General features: G+C 51.2%; 2 protein-coding genes across 2 annotated transcripts; one reads left to right on the top strand and one right to left on the bottom strand.

Annotated features, from left to right (window-relative positions):
* Positions 1 to 180: 180 nt before the first annotated feature.
* On the bottom strand, positions 181 to 1,301 carry Rpp20 (ribonuclease P protein subunit p20). The gene is made up of 3 exons (XM_003743605.1): positions 1,149 to 1,301; positions 518 to 777; positions 181 to 411 (listed from the first exon to the last, which is right to left on the bottom strand). Exons 2-3 carry the CDS (start codon positions 764 to 766, stop codon positions 256 to 258), a joined length of 405 nt encoding a protein of 134 aa, XP_003743653.1. The 5' UTR covers positions 767 to 777; positions 1,149 to 1,301; the 3' UTR covers positions 181 to 255.
* A 10,037-nt stretch (positions 1,302 to 11,338) lies between these two features.
* LOC114828244 (ventral anterior homeobox 1-like) lies at positions 11,339 to 15,421 on the top strand. The gene is made up of 3 exons (XM_029111552.1): positions 11,339 to 11,405; positions 14,873 to 15,060; positions 15,146 to 15,421. Exons 1-3 carry the CDS (start codon positions 11,339 to 11,341, stop codon positions 15,419 to 15,421), a joined length of 531 nt encoding a protein of 176 aa, XP_028967385.1.
* Positions 15,422 to 16,266: the final 845 nt, after the last annotated feature.

The following is a 16,266-nucleotide window of genomic DNA, read 5'->3' as shown; positions in this document are numbered from 1 at the left end:
ATCAAAAACTCCGGTACTGCGAATAATTCTCCCGGAAGCGAATCTCCAAAACATCACTCGAGCTCGATTGTCTTTGCACCTCGGCACGGATCCTGATCGTAGGCAAGCTACCGATTTTCTCTGATTTCCGAATCCTATAGGTATGATCCAACGGGAACAGGAAATAGAATCAAAACCACATTCCTTGTACAAGAAAAACGCTCATATATAGAATATACTGTACAGGATTATGTACAGGATCTCGACGATGATTTCCTAGTCTTTCTTGAAAACTCTGATATGTATCGTCGAGACGTTTCTAGTCTGCGATTGCGGCTCTATGTGTTCTTCACGAGGTTCGAAATCGTCAACCACTTGAATAGTGTTGGTTTGGGTGTCTACTTCGTATGCCTTGCCGAAGTGCTCCCGGATCTAAAGGAGAAAAATTCGTCAGTCCCGAGCAGAGGAAGAATAATACCCGAGGAAGACTCGCAATCATTTCGAATGGGAGCTCGCTACTCAATAACGAGGCCCGTACCTGTAAGGCGATGTTGATCGCGCGATTGATCGCCGCTCCTAATCCGTGGATGTGCACTTCATTTGAGCCTTTGAAAAGGATCTCTTTCGCTCTCAACATCTGATATTGGAAATCAGTTCTCATATTAATGTAAACGTGGTCCGGGGATCGGGGCATCTGAGCAGGCAGACGCTTCCGGAGCTCATACTCGGACGGATCGTAGCGTACTAGTTTGTCTGCCTTCGGTTTCACGGCCGATCCGGATGCCATTTTCCAGTGGACTGCAAAGAAATTAGGATTGATGAACTTTCGACCCCACATCGCTCAAAGGATTCGCTATGTAGCGCGGATGGAACGAGAAGGGACAGGGTTCGTAGAAAAGAAGGCGGGAAAGAAATACAATCCGCTTACGATCATACACGATGATAAAAGATTCGAGTAGCTCACGCTGGAGCTGGAGAGTTGTGATCGGGTCCGGAACTACCGCTCTCGACAGCTCCCTCTCGCCTTCGCCCAATGCTTGAAATTATTTGGATTGCTAATCTTCATCATCAGATTGCTTCCCTCCGGCATCGATGCTCATCTCGACTCCTCTTCTAATCGTTCGAAACGACTGGGTGGCCACGATTTCTCTACACTGTCGAGCTCCTACCTCGAGGGATGAGTTTGTCGGCGGGGAAGAGCTGTGCGTCGACTCGGCTCCCAAGTCCGGGGAGGAGTTCCAAGGTGTTTCACGAGTCGCCGGAATCCTCTTCTTGAACTGCGACCCGGAAAAGCAGAGAAGCTCCGCGAAAACAAGCGCTCTGGATAAACATGTGAGCGCCGCCAGCCGACCATATCTGTTGGCGGGCTTTTTAAAACGCACTCCGTGGAAACGTCTTGTCGGCTGCGCGATCTCAGAAAGCTCGCGCATCATCCCACAGAAGGCCAAGAGTATCACACTGATGCCCTGATCATGCGGAGCGCGGAGACGTTTCACCTTTGGTTCATCCCATCCTGCTTGTAAGTCCTGCGGAAAGCGATCATGAGCGGCTCACCATGCGCAGATTCCGCGATGATAGAGCGAGCAGGTAGTAAGTGAATCCCGAATTATCGGCGGAATCGACTTAATTTGCGCGATCAGATAAGATTTCGGCATTGCCGCTTCGTGCGAGCCGAAGCTGCTGAAACATGGAAACATCAGGATCTACAATGTGACTTCATCGTCTAAAGATTAGGTATTGTTCTGCCGTATGCTCCCTTCCTCGATGTGAAGCCTTTCACTTCCATCACTAGGCAGGGTAGCAATGGCTGCCACGAGTTCTCGTCCTTCAAACTACGACGCTTTGATGAGCGGATTTTTCTGAGCGTAATCGGCAAGCGGGAATTTGTCGGACAAATACAGCGTACCTGCCCCCCTGATGATTGAGCTCAAGCGTCATGAGTCACGATTCGAGTCGATTAATTGCAAGACTCGTCGATATCAATCAGATCGATGGGAGTTGACAAGGGTGATTAGGTAAAATGAGAAGGTAGTTTTCGACAGCGCCAGCGGTCGGGCAGGATGTCAATAGTCTCTGCCAAGATCATCATGAGTACTCGTCACTGAAGGTTGTGTCCAAGAAAGAAATTAGTTCCCGACTTTGAGATGAGAAAACGGGACGGCGACAGTCGATCGGCGCTCCGCGGCCGCCGCACCAGGAGCGACCAGTCGAAGCGATATTTTTCAGGAGGCGGTCTTTTCACGAAGACATGGGACGATGATCCATCGTGAAACGATTGAAAGTCCAACGGAGCATTTTCTTAACGAACGATCGAATGATTAAGTCCACCGGTCTTGAACTCGTCTGCCGGAATCCCCCGATTTACCTCAGGGCACGTCTCAGAGAAAGAATCGGGAGCCGGAGATCGCTTCCAGCTGGGTGGCTCGACGAAGGAACAGCGGTGCTCTGAAAAGAGCCTCAGCGAATGCTCCCGTTGAGGTCCCCGTGCAACCGGTGCCCGTCGTCAGCACAGCAGTGTGCGATCCTGTACGGCGAGATTGGAAACGGCGTGACGCGATACCTATTGTTTTATGTGGGAAAGAGTCGTGTCATAGATGAATAGCCTGGAGATGTCTGGTCTGGAATAATAGAGAATCTAGACCATGATTATGCCCCGGAGACTCTCAGCGACTCCGTAGGAAAATAATTTCCTGATTAGATCAGATAAATCCTACCGGCCAGAATTCCCTCCGAGCCTCTCGATGAAGCTTTATATGGTCGCGCGGAGCTGCCGAGTACCCTGGTTCCATTGCCCCTGTACGGTAAGGCTCTATAGATCTGACGAGCTCTCGTGAAACGAGCGGCACATTTCGTCGCCGAATATCGTCGATGTATAGAATGCGAGAAGCCATCCGAGGGAGCTGCGAGGAGCGGGTCAAGGATATTCACAAGAGGGTCTGACGACGGTCTCGAGTCGATCAACACACACGTCGGATCCGAGAGGTACCTACATAGAATCGTAGAGATGGGACATCTTCGCTTACTCGAGCTGAAAATGTCATCCCAGAAGGTTATTTCCATCGGAGGCCTTGAGAGTTTCCTCGGCGTATCGATCGCCTGCACACTTTCCCTCGGAAAACTTCATTTCTTAGCATACGGTGACACGTCGACTCCGCCGACGGACCAGGCGCATGCCCTCAGCGAATGAAAAGAGCCGACCACGTTTCAGAGATCGGTTCGAGGCGTCAGAATTGCCGCATTCCCGATTTTATCTCACTCAGAATTCTCGGGAATGAAGTTGATTTCTCCGACAGTTCTGCCCCCCCCACTCGTCGTTAGAGCTCAGCCGGGGTGTGGGGAATGAGAACGTGCTCCCTTCTGCGGAAGCTATTGAAATTTGAATGTGACAGTATGCGTGAAGGACATACTCTCGACTTCGGATCGCCAAGCAGGCGGCGTTCCGTCACACCCTCCCGTAGGCAGCCCTCGCCACCAATTCCTCCTGAACGAGGTCCTGAAATTCCTCGAGCTTTGTGATCCAAGCAACGAGACCATGGAGAACTCGAGCTGAGCAACGCCCACGGTGAGTTCCAGTTTCGAACATTACCCTCCCCAAGAGAGCGATGGTGACAAAATATCTGGTGGATATCCGAGGAATGCGACGTCGGAATATCGGTGACACCTGTTCGTTTTTTTTCTCGCGAATCTCATCTTCTCGAGAATGATCTCAAACCATTTTTCCTAATACTCCTCTTTTTCCAGCAGAGACACTCTTTCGTTCCCTGCCTCTGGTTTCAACTCCCCGCCCCTCATCTGCGAATCCGTGCTTAATTGGAGTGCTTCATAGGCTCAATTTGTTGGGTCAAGTTCTGAGTCAATCAGATAGCTATTCTCTTTCTGACTGCTTGGGGTCATCGCTCGGGAAATGTCGAAAAGTATCGCAGTTTCCATCGTTTTGTTTGCTGCGGATTATTCTTTCGGAATACATCCGTACCAGATGAGGCTCCATCACGGTGGACAGTGCAACGAAACAAAACTTGAAGTGAATGACCCCTACGCACAGAGGGACGTCCTGTCACGATCCGCAGGTGAAAATTTCCCGAGCTCGGAAGGGGACGATGCCGCCGACATCGAAACTAGGACAAGGTATGGCGTGCCGAGAGCTTATCGACGAGCATGCACCCGATAGCCTTGACATGGAATGGTGTTTTTCTGATTGGTATGATTCAACACATGTTACCAATTTTGGATTCGATCCGAGGAGAGTATTGAGATGAAAGATTCTAAAGACGACTGCCTCGAGCCACGAAGAAATCATCGATCAACTGCGTAGGGGAGCTCCAAACGCCTATTCCCGGGAAAGCTCCCTAATCAGACCGCGGTCGCACTGCTCGAAAAGCCGTTCATTCAATCACCAGATTTTAATTCGCTCGAAAATTTCCAGATCTCCGGATGTTATCACTATCATCGGGAGACTCACAAACCAGAGCTCACGAATCGAGAAAATGATGATCGTTCGCACAAGCGACGCGGCGAGACGATCCGATGACTGGAGTCAACGATCTTCCCCTCGGTATTCAACCAGTGGAATATCAACCGAATCGGGTACGGTCAGGATCAAAGCTCAAGAGTGAAGCTCTAGACGCCGAATTCGAATCTAAGAAGTACTTAGGGAGATCAATTGAATTCTCTCCCGATCAGAAAATTTCGTCATGCCGCTCGGGAACCCCGAGGATTCCGGACAACTCCCTGCTATTCCTAGACGAAGAAGACAAGCAGAAGGTGAGCTCTTTTTCATACGTGGAAGCGAATACGCTCTACCGTAGAGGAAGGAATTCTCGGAGCATAGTATCGAGCACATCATACGCTATGACCATCGCGCTAACGTGCGACCAAGGTCGACCGATGAGTAGTTCAGATCCATATCGGCAGGCGCCTTTTAGTGCCTTATCACTGCATATCAGAGTTAGACTTCCGATTGTCGGGATTTGATTCGACTTCTTACGTACCCTTGCGAGGCTTGCTCATAGCTGAAGGACGAGCATCGACGGCATTCCGCGGCAAAACTCCAGGCCTTCTTGCTCTGACTGAACAGAATCGATTTCTGAATGAATAATTGAATCTCGAAAATTTTGCACTTGTAGAAACAACTTCAGAGAGCAGCACAGTCCCGGCCGAATCGTCTGCGACACCTTCTGCAGATGCGTCCGCGACGACCGATGCGGTCCCATCTTCCGATCCGACGCAGCCGGAAACGACTTCTGAAGCTGGGTCGTCTCCATCAGACGTATCAGAGGCTTCTTCCAGCATTGAGACGACCGATGTAGCTTCGACGTCAGGATCTCCGAGCGAGGCCGACGGACCAACGTCGAGCGAAGCAACTCCTGAAGCAGCGAGCGAAGTGAGTTCAGATGCCCCCGCTGATGCAAGTCCGACTAGTGAGGGCGGGAGCGCTCCGGTAACGTCGAGCGAGTCGAGCCCCGACATTTCGAGCGGAGCACCTTCTGAAGCTGCGAGCGAAGCGGTATCCGAAGCTTCCAGCGAGGCGGCGTCCGAGACTCCCACTGAGGCTGCGGCCGAGGCTTCCACTGAGGCCGCATCCGAAGCTTCCAGCGATGCGGCGGCCGAGGCCTCTACTGAGGCCGCGTCCGAAGCGTCCAGCGATGCGGCGGCCGAGGCCTCTACTGAGGCCGCGTCCGAAGCGTCCAGCGATGCGGCGGCCGAGGCCTCTACTGAGGCCGCGTCCGAAGCGTCCAACGGTGCGGCGGCCGAGGCCTCTACTGAGGCCGCGTCCGAAGCTTCCAGCGATGCGGCGTCCGAGGCTTCCACTGAGGCCGCATCCGAGGCTTCAACTGAGGCTGAGGCTACGTCCGAAGCTTCCAGCGATGCGGCGTCGGAAGCCGCTCCTGAGGTGTCCAGCGAGGCCTCAGCGGAGCCGTCAAGCGAGGCAGCGCCGGAGACGCCGGCAGAGACGACATCCGTTCCCGAAGCGTCAAGCGAGGCAACAGCTGAAGCCTCATCTGAGGCCACGACAGGAGAAGTTTCGAGTGAGTCTACGACGGAAGTTTCGAGTGAAGCCCTGCCCGAAGGGTCCAGCGAGACGACGGCCGAAGTTTCCAGCGAAACAGCTTCGGAAGCTCCTAGCGAGTCGGATTCGTCCCCTGCTGACGACCCGACAGAAGCACCGCAAGGGACGCCCCCAGAATCGAACGCGGAAGTTGGCTCGGAAGCGCCTGAGGCTCCTCTGGAATCGTCGAGCGAACCATCTGCGGAGTCTTTACCGGCTGAGAATCCCGAGGCCTCTACAGGTATATCGTCACCTGATGCCGCCTCAGAACCCAGCGAGGAAGCCGCCGCGACCTCGTCAACTATCATGGATGAGAAGAGTAGCATCGAGGACAACTCGCCATCCCAGACGCCCGAAAGTACTACAGGAATGACACCGGACGCAACCAAAGCTCGTGACGAGCCGAGTGAGTTCGAATTTCTGACTCCTATCTGGGGCGGCAAACTGTTAGAGTCGGTGGCAATCCCCCATACCGATTACCATGCGCGATTATGCCAGTGATTCCCTGAGGAATTAGTAAGGGGGGAGGAAAACTTTTCTTCCAGTCTATACGCGTCTCCGTTTCGACGCGAACTACGATTCGAAAGTGGCCGATCACGAGGATAAATTCAAAAAACATCTAATTGCTCAAATTGCCAAGAGATTCCGGATTCCAACAGAGTGTATCACGAACGCAAAGGTTTACGAAGGTACTAATGAATCGTCGAAAATATCCATTATCGATCCGTCTCCTCCGAGAGTCCAGTCTCCATTCTCCTTGGAGTGAGGTATGAGCTGAACCCCTGATCTCATCTGCGACTCTTCTTCTCCAGGGAGCATCCGGTTCGACTTTGTCCTCACGCCCACGACGACAGAGGATATCGAATATGATAGACCCATGCTTTTATCTGTTCGGGACGAGCTGATGAATTCGGCGCGAGAGAATCGCTTCAACCTGACAGATCTCGACGGTGCCGTTCTAACTTTCATCACCACACCGAGTGAACTTGAGCGCCAGATGAAATACTACTGTGAGCGATGCCATAAATTTCTAGATCTCAGAGTACCTTCGCTGGCCAGTGCTCTCACGAAGGAATCGGAATTCATTCGAATCACTCGCTGATTGGCTTCAAGCCCGTCATCATGAATCATGACTAAATCTCCTACCCTCTCAGCAAGGAATTTCATGGGAATGTTAGTGGCCATCATAATTTGTGGTCTAGCCTTGTTCATGATGTTCGTCATCATCGGAATTCTGATCAGAAGGCTCGGCGAAGCCAACAAAATGAACGCGAATGTGAGTTGTCAACTGGCTTTTACCCTGGAGAGAAAGAGTTCCCGGAATCTTGAAGTCACCAGTCCCCATGTCACCGCCCGGGGAATTCCCCTTCTCCGGATTCGTGGCCGAGACCGATCACGAATGAAGTCGCCTTCTTGAATCCTTTCCCCACCCCCATAAATTGAGAGACGGAGCTCGAGAGCTCCGTCATCAATCAGGATATCGGATGCGAATCTTTTTGACCGAAGAAAGCCATCCCTTCCTGAGTTGAATGCGAATCTTAAAAATATCGAATAACCAATCATAGTGAAAATTATCCCGTACGCAGACTAGGACCCGGGGCTTGTCGCTGGCTGTTGCGCAAGTCGGCTGATAACGTACGTGATGCATATTAGGAGTTCTCTCAGATCGTCCTTTTTATTCCTTCCGTCGATGCATCGTAATCCACTCTCTCTCTCTGCGGAAGCGGAGAACCATGATTCAGGCAACTTCAAGCACTTGTCTAATAGGATCTCTTCTCTTTCAACCTCAGGCACAAACGATATTCGCATCCACCTTCTGTTGAGCTGTCCATGAGTTGTGTTTCTTTCCTTCGATAGTCTATGATCCAGATGTGCACCTTTCCTGCCTGTCGCAACGAATTCTCGTACTACACGTGGAAGCTCCGCATGTATAACAAAAAACACTTTCCGCTCCTCTCGAGGTGATTTTCTGCTCTATTTTCGCGACTTTACTCTATGTAGTTCGCTGCGCACTCCTGGGCAATTGATATCTTACATATTGCGCCATACCTGAAAATATCGTGTGAATTCAAAAATAGAAAGTGTCGGCACCGCTTACGATTGTAGGCCGGATTCGTGGCCGAGACCGATCACGAATGAAGTCGCTTCCGATTGAACTCACGATCGAATAAGCGAGTCACTTTGGCAAGGTCGCTGCGGAAGAGCGGACGTCCGCCTTCGATTTGGCCTCTGCCTGTGACTACTTGCAAGCTGAATAAGGTAGTCCGAGCGTCAATCTGAGTACCGCCATCACGTGAGACGTTGGAAGAGCCTCTGAAGTGACACGCGATGTCTTTTCATCCGGGAGACTCGAGCTTTCGGCCCTCGGATGGATGAACTTCTCGACAAAAGTCCTCTTCGGCGTCTCCGTCGATGATCCTTGTAGAAAACATATGAGAACGAAGAGTTCGGCTTCCGTCTGGTTAAGCCGCACAACGCTCAAGTTCGGTATCGATTCTCGAATGCTCGGAACTGGGATGTGGATCACCGAAGATATCACCGGACCGCGGGCGGTTGTAGAGACTTTTTCCGGCGTATACGATTCTCACGGTTCCTCTTCTCTGCCTCTTCCTTTTTTCAGTTGGAAGCTGGAAACGCCTTGCCTGCCAAGTATCCGAGGCTCCCTCCGATTCCACGACAGCGGAATGCTCTCCCGGGCTCTTTGGTGAGCGACAGTCACTACCTAAGCGAACCTGCAGCTGTAAGTGCGCTGCACCTCCGCATAGAGACGGTTTGGGCTTGGTTTCATCACCGCAATCACCAGAAAAACGCAACACGATTTCTGATCTCGCCCGAGACTTCCGGTAGAATTTCAGTTGATGACCTCGAGGGCGATCCTGAAGATTTGGTGAGTTTCTGAATAATACTGTCAATGAGGATTTTTGGAGCCGCAATTGATCGACGCGGAATGAATTCAGAATTCGCGGAATATTCTCCAACATTCGAGAAGTTCAGAGCTTCCTCGACCTCACAAAATTCCGCTGGAACAAACTTTGCCTTAGAAAGGGGAATCGGTGTTTTAGAAAAAGCGCTCTCGATCCGAACTTCAGGGAGTGCATCGAGTCTGACATCAGTCCCGGGAAGTCGGTCACATACGGTGTTGATTGGTGTGTTCTTTGACATCACTATTTGCAACGAGCGATTTATTCATCTACACGAGTGTGTCCCGAATGAATACCGAAGATGCGCGGACCCTTTCCCCCACTCTCTCTCTCTTTCCTCTCGCGCTCATGTTCCAGTAATTTCCCATCCTCGTTGAGCTTCCCTGACTGCTGACCCTTCTCCAAAATACATTGTTTTTTCTATACGATCTTCCTCTCTTACCCTACTTGAAAGTGAGGAAGCTAATCCTGTGCCAAAATCTCTCAATCAGAAGAAGTCGCCGATTTCCGAGCAGGAGAGCGAGCTCCTCATGGATCGATGGAGTCGAATGAAACGCGCTGTTTCCATCACGTCGGTCAAAGACTTGAATAATTTGATAATGGGGAAGATGCCCCGCAACAAGACCACCGACAGCAGCGTTTTCAAGCGACGAGATGACGCGCCGACGCCCACTGCGGCGGTCACGAGACTGCCGGTCACTAAATCTCCGATCGCGGTCGCCGACCGGCGGCCTATCTCTGCACTGAGGGTAGTCAACGAAGATGATGAACTCTGTACGGGGGAGAACGGTCGTCTTGTCATCACTTCCCGAGGTATGTATTAAAAAAACCGGAGCTCGCTGCGTCTCTGTGGAACATCGTAGACACCATTCCTCGTCCGCTGACGGGAAGGAATGATACGCGGAAAAAATCATCATATTTTTTTCGCAGGCAGCATAGACGATTCCGCGAAGAGTGTTTCGATTGAAGTTCCGGATGGTGTCAATCCTTTCTGCTCAAGACCCATATCATCGATGTCAAGGAGACCGACTTCGTCTATGGTGATCCAAAGTCGTTTAAAAACCACGAATTCGAGGCACTCCTGACTCTTGATCAGGTCGATTTTCGGAATAAAATCACGCTGAGCGTTTCGGAGTCGTCAAAGAGTTCCATGGCAAGCCGGTACCTAGTTTGACATCGTGCTCGAAAAGTTCCCGAAGCCATCCTTCGGGTAGTCGGAACGAAATTTGACAAAACAGAAAGTTACATAAAAGAAGGCTGATTCGGTCTCTATGCCCATACAGCTCGGATTCACGGCTGACTGGCGGTGGAGGATCACGAAAATGTCGAATTTTCCTCACCGTCAAGCACGTGGGGCTTGAGCCGATTATGCAGAACAAGCGAATTTTCCGTGTTCGGTACGTCGAACCGCTCCTCGGATTCCTCCGCTCGTCAGTTGGGAGTTCGGGAAGGGTCACGTCATAACGTTCTCGGGAAGCGATTTATCGGAGCCGCGTCGCTTCCCGGAGGGGACCGCGGGGTACTGGAGATAGGGAACGGTGTCGATTACGAGCTAAAGCTCTTCCAAACTCGTTTATACGGGAAAAGAGGATTCGGGAAGTGCCTTCGTAACTGTTCCACAGTCGGTTTCAGGTTGACGTCTCAAACGGAATGGTTCCGAGTCAAAATATAATTGAGCGATCAGTCACGGGTTCTAGGGATTGAGATTTGAGCGGGCCAGTTTTAATGGAGTGACATCTTCTCTTCCATCGTGTACCTCACGCGAGCTTTATTGCTTTCGTCAAGCTACAGGCAATGCGGAAAGTCGGATATGACGTGAGGTCGATTCGGAGAAGAATCGAGGAAGAGACATGAGCCGGAAACGTTCTGAAGTCGAAACGCCCATGTTCTCTCAGGAAGCATTCGTACTCATCCCGCGGATCCGGAAGGCGACCGATTACTTCTGGCTATTCCCGCTCAGATCATAGGAAGGAAAATGTTCTTCTATCCGGAAAATCGGGGGTCTCCCAAAAGAAAAATCCATTCTTCGACTCGGCGCCGGGCAACGTTCTCCAGCTGCACAAACCGAGATCGAAGTGAACAGGATTGAAAACTTGAAGGAGAGGAGAATGTCGCTAACCAAACTTTTTCCAGAATTATTCTCGCTGGCAGGAAAGCATTTCTCTGCTGGTCACGAGAAAAGAGCGACTCTCTCGAACAATAAAAACAAAATCCTCCGCGATTGGCTGTCTGACACAAAAATTGGAGTGAAATATGAAGCCGCGCACCGAGCAGACTAGGCGGACTCGTTGCAAGGAGGCGGAGCATCTCTCGAGATGCCGAATTCAAACACGGACCTCGGAAGATCTCGACGCCATTAGAGAGATTCTCCGCGAGGACATATGTTTTGGATATGGACACGACGGATCGGAATAGCAACGATGCTCGACCTGATTACGTACAAACCATCACGATCACAGGTAAGCCGATCTTCCGCGATTCCGTGAAAAATTCCGTCCATGCAACACCGTGCAGACAGTGATCTGAAATGGTATGATCGCCGAAATTTCGCCTCGCAGTCCACCGTCGAGAGTCATCCGGCATGTTTTTGACGGGAAAATCAGATTATTATCCATCCGAGTCAGATGAATATCCCGCGATGTGCTCCCTCACGTGTTTACAGTTGCCATCGGACATTCGTAGAAACTTTGAAGAGTCAATGAACGGTCGCTCTTGTTGTTTTCTCGTCTATGAAAGTACTCGCGGGCTCGTAAAGCGGAAGGAATAGCAATTTCGGAATTCAATGGAGGAAACAGAGACCGAGGAAATCGCCTTGAAGCTCGGGTAGGTACTTCGAAAGTGGAATTTCTTCACGCGTTTCGGCTCTTTTGGTCTGAAACTCACGGATACCTGCGAAGTCCGTCGATCAAAGTCACACTCCGATTCTCTGACTGAGACAAGATTCGCTGTTGATCGAGAGCTTTCTTCGACATCTTTCCCATTGATATTCCGTTGTCTGTGCCGAAAATCGAGGACTGCTTCGATAAAGCCAATCTAGGATGAGATCCGATCTCTCGAGCGTGGGGGGTCGAAATCAGTCCATTTCGACTTGTTGAAAATTTGGCATGTTCGCGTAAGCTCCGAAAAATCGAAAGATCGGATTCAAGACCGATATCGGAATCTTCCATGGTACCATGATCTTGGAGGAAGTTGATCATCAGTCTTAGGTCAATAGTCGCCCTCATGAAGGCTCATCGATGTACATATAGAGAGCAAACTGAAGTATCCGGCATCCCGCCGTGCAAACCATTATGCCGATGATTTCGTTTAGAGCTTTGTTATGATAAACACACTAAGATTCGAATTGCCTCCAACCGCGGCTTGGGTTTCACCGCCGGGCGTTCGGATCAAGTAGAAGGAGCGAGCATGCTTCGGAGTTTCTCTGATAAAAGCGCTGTGCGAGTGTTGGAGGCCTAGCCGGTGCCTATCCGGGCGTTTTTCGCGTATATGTGAAACGTCAATGGCTGCGTGAGAATTCCGCGAAGTTGACGAGAGTATTGTCCGTCACGGAAAGTCGTAAAGAAGATTCGGCAGTTACAAGAGATTCTCTAAGAAGCCGAATTTCAATGCTTCAAGATTCTTCAAGAGGCACTGCACTTGTCTCCTCGGACATCTTGTTAGCTTCAATTGATTTTCTCCTGAAACATGTCAAGTGCAACAAATTACGGTGATTCTCAGAAACCCGCCTCCGAAGATGACCTTGCACAATCCACACGGGTGTAGTCGCTGATCTTTTCACGGAAGAAGATCCGAGGAATTCGATACTGCACGACGAGCCAGGGTGCGTCTTCGCCCTGTTCGGGTCTCTTCGTGCAGCCGCCTACAGAGCCCAGAACGATTCGCCGTCCCGCAAATGAACGAAATGGTTTTGCGACTCGGACCAAATAAAACGAAATGTCAACTTCTGCGAAGCATGTCTGCCGCAATTGACCGACCTTGGAGACTGCAAATTAGCTTCTCAGCACATCATGGCTGGATGCTCGGCCGACACAATCGGGCATTGTACTCGTACGGGCACATGTACTCACACAGAACTCGTTCACCGACGCGCGGGGACGAATACACATCACCTCTCTGAGATGATGTCACTTTGTCTGTTGATGGCTGACAATGGGTGGACCCTCTTCATCGGTGTGCGTCCGCTCTCATTGTCGAGCCTCCTTCTCAAAATCCGAGCCCTTCGCTTCGGGACTTCCGAAGAGAAAAGGAAGCCGTTTTCTCGCGTGTTTTCAATCGGATCAGATCCTGCCATGAGCCCGTGCCCCGCGAAGCCGTGAGCGTCGTCTCCTCTCATCGACTATAGGAGAGACTTGGACGATGTCTCCCTTGCGAGCTTCCTCAGAGGATTCCGAATTCCCGGGCGAAGGCCCACCCTTCGGAAGGCCAATGGGTAGCCCGAGCTTGAAAGCCTGATGGGTCGTCTGCATATCGCAAACAGGTTGTCGTTGACACGAGACCGCCCGAAGCTTCCTCCGGTTCCGGCTGCCATGGCTCCCGCGGCTCTTCGAACGGATGCCGTAATACCAATAATGGCGAAATGGCCCATACTTTCGATCCAGCCTCGGAGTTGCCGGCTTTCTCCGTTGACACCGCAAACGCAAGAACTCGGAGAGGTGACCGCTTGCACACTGAAGGAAATTCTCTTGGGGTTCAGGCGAATGAGAGGAGTCTAATGCGGTTCCTCGTTGCAACGCGGCGTTCGTCCATTGAGACCGTTGTATTCACGGGGGGGGGGGACTCACTCTACGAGAGCATTATTGGAGATGCGCCGAAGTTAAGTGAGGGTTTTGATTTCATGCTGGAGTTCACCGTCGAGAGCCATCTAGCCGAGCTACTTGAGAAGGCAATTTATTTGTAGAGCAACTCGATCAGAATGCAACAATGGCCAAAATAAACGACGAGTACTTCTCCATGACTAAACACCGCCCAACGAGAGATCGTAGGAAGTAAGCCATGAAGAGAGCGACGTTTGTTTTGCTCGCTACAGCCAGCGGTCTCTCGACCGGCTTTCGTTTTCACGGGACCGGTATTGTGGAGTGCTACCAGCTACAGAGAGGCAGCGAATAAACTTAAAATAATTCTTCTGTCACTTTCCAAGACTTCGGAAGGGGAGATCCGGGACAAGGGCGAGTACTCCGGGAGAACTCCTCTCAGAGCAGGGGATTGACTAAGGACGCCTTCCCGCCTTCGCGGCTCGCAACCTCCTGAAATCTTTCCCTTCCTCGTCTACAGGGGCGCGGCTCCGAAGCACAAAGAAACGTGTTCCGAGTTAGAATGACCAAACTCCTCGGGCTCTCTGACGCATGATTAGACGATGAAGAGCCCAATTGATGGCGGAGTGAGCTCCGTTGAGATCTTCCCGAGAGGGAGGTTGACATCATCGCCGGGAGTTCCTGTGTCTGTGGAGCGAGCGAGCTGAGATAGCCAGTTGACTAGCAGCAGAAATGGGCTGACTGGCTGGCATATGGCGGCGTCGGGTTTCAGATGAGCAGACCGAGTAGCGCTAGCGAACTACCGAAAAAGAGACTCCGCGGAGAGGTATAGCAGGGAATTAGACAGGCCAATGCAAATATGGATTTTATTGAAGGCTCACGTTATGAGACACTTATGAGCAGATGGGTTAGGAGCAGCTCGAGACGACCGATTCGAAGGCCTCGAATCCGACTCTATGAACGCTTGCGAGTAAGCTAACTGGCTGCTCGGGTGTCTGGCAGTCTGATTGACTGTCATCGTCGAACGAAAAGACAGCATATCGTAGGCCTAAGGGTACCGGTCGTGGGGGTAATCCCTCTCGTGGCACGGGGAGTCGCCAAAATGAGTTTTGAAAGACAAGAGCGACACGTGTGATTCAATCGGCTGGAAATTCATTTGATTAAAAATCCCGCAGATGCCCACGGAAACGTGAAGGAGCTCGTCTTCCCGAAGGCTCTCGACCTAGATCGACCCAAGAGATTGCGGACGACGTTTACGAAGGAGCAGCTGGATATGCTCGAATCTGTATTCAAGATTAAACAGTACGTCGTCGGAAAAGAACGAACTCAGCTCGCTCAACAATTGAATCTCTCAGAGAATCAGGTAGAGTACTCCGGACTTCGTGTTCTGCCGTTAGGCATATTCGTTCTTCGATTTGTCTCACATGGTGAATTTCCCGAATCCGCAGATTAAGGTATGGTTCCAAAACCGCCGCACCAAGCACAAGAAAGAAGAGGAAGGCGGCTCGGACACGCCGCTGGTGAAGTCTACAGAACTCGCTTGCCAACCCCAACCCGGACTCACAACACCGCCGATCCCCATCGTTCCTACAATACCGCTTTATTTCCCAGGCCTTCCATTCGCCTTGCAGCAACAAGTCGACAATAGTGCGATCGCTGCCGTCGATAACACGGAGGGCGCTGACGTTGCGAAACAAAATATATTCCGGCCGTTCTGCCTCTGATTGAAACATGAAGTGAGCATAAACTTATTCCCTATATAAAAGTCATTAGAAGAGTCCTCCCCAAATAAAATAAAAACGTCCTCGCTGCGAGTACCGCCTCCTCCCCCTTCCCGTTCGACTCAGCATTCAGCTCCGCTCCTGGCGCTGAGCCCCCCTCCGTAGTCCAAACTCGTGAAGCTGATTATCCACTCATATTCTGAGGTGATGCCGAGAGACGCAGTCTGACGTCCCGCTAATTACCGAAATCGTACCTCTCCGAAGTATCGCTCCAGCGAACGAGTCCCACAGAGCCAACTTACGTACGTATATGTATTATTCTCTTGGCAGCTGACGTTGAACCGAGCTGTCTCTCAAGTTTTACGCAGCGAAGTTCACCCTCAATTTACCGACTTCTGAGCGCGTCAACTCTCCGACCATCTCGTCGGTATGGCCTATTTTTTTATTCAGCGGAAAAACTCCATGACGGAACTATGGAAACCTTCCCCCCTCGCGACTGAATGGCTCAGCGCGAGGGATCATTGAATAATGTTGTACTTCTGGGGACTTCGGTGTGTTCTGAACATGATAATTATCCACCTCACGTGTAATGGCTGGGAAGCTCACGCCGGCGAGTCTCATTGGAGCCGATTAACAGAGTCTTCCTCCAGAACAGAATGACCGGTTCTGGCACCTTCTCGTACGGAGACTACGCTGCTGATAAACGCTCATGATATCGGTCTGAGGCTCGCACCCTCCGGTTGTTGGGAAACCAAGTCATTCTAACGCCTTCGCTCCCAGCGCGTCGGGACTCGTCGAATGGATCCCCGATAATTCTTCGAAGTTCCCAAGGTGCCAAGGAGGATGCG

The sequence above is a fragment of the Galendromus occidentalis genome, unplaced genomic scaffold (assembly GCF_000255335.2).
Source record: "Galendromus occidentalis unplaced genomic scaffold, Mocc_1.1 scf7180000077450, whole genome shotgun sequence".
In the NCBI taxonomy this organism is placed as follows: domain Eukaryota; kingdom Metazoa; phylum Arthropoda; class Arachnida; order Mesostigmata; family Phytoseiidae; genus Galendromus; species Galendromus occidentalis.
The sequence above is the reverse complement of the archived record's forward strand: the minus strand, read 5'-3'. Positions and strand labels throughout refer to the sequence as shown.

Bases quoted from the DNA above. Each gene is read 5' to 3' on its own strand.
- Rpp20 (XM_003743605.1), bottom strand. From the start codon at position 766: ATGGCATCCGGATCGGCCGTGAAACCGAAGGCAGACAAACTAGTACGC. The intron at 412-517 runs GTACGGGCCTCG...TTTCTCCTTTAG, and splicing joins CGATCAACATCGCCTTACAG to ATCCGGGAGCACTTCGGCAA.
- LOC114828244 (XM_029111552.1), top strand. From the start codon at position 11,339: ATGGACACGACGGATCGGAATAGCAACGATGCTCGACCTGATTACGTA. The intron at 11,406-14,872 runs GTAAGCCGATCT...AAAATCCCGCAG, and splicing joins ACAAACCATCACGATCACAG to ATGCCCACGGAAACGTGAAG. The intron at 15,061-15,145 runs GTAGAGTACTCC...CCGAATCCGCAG, and splicing joins TGAATCTCTCAGAGAATCAG to ATTAAGGTATGGTTCCAAAA.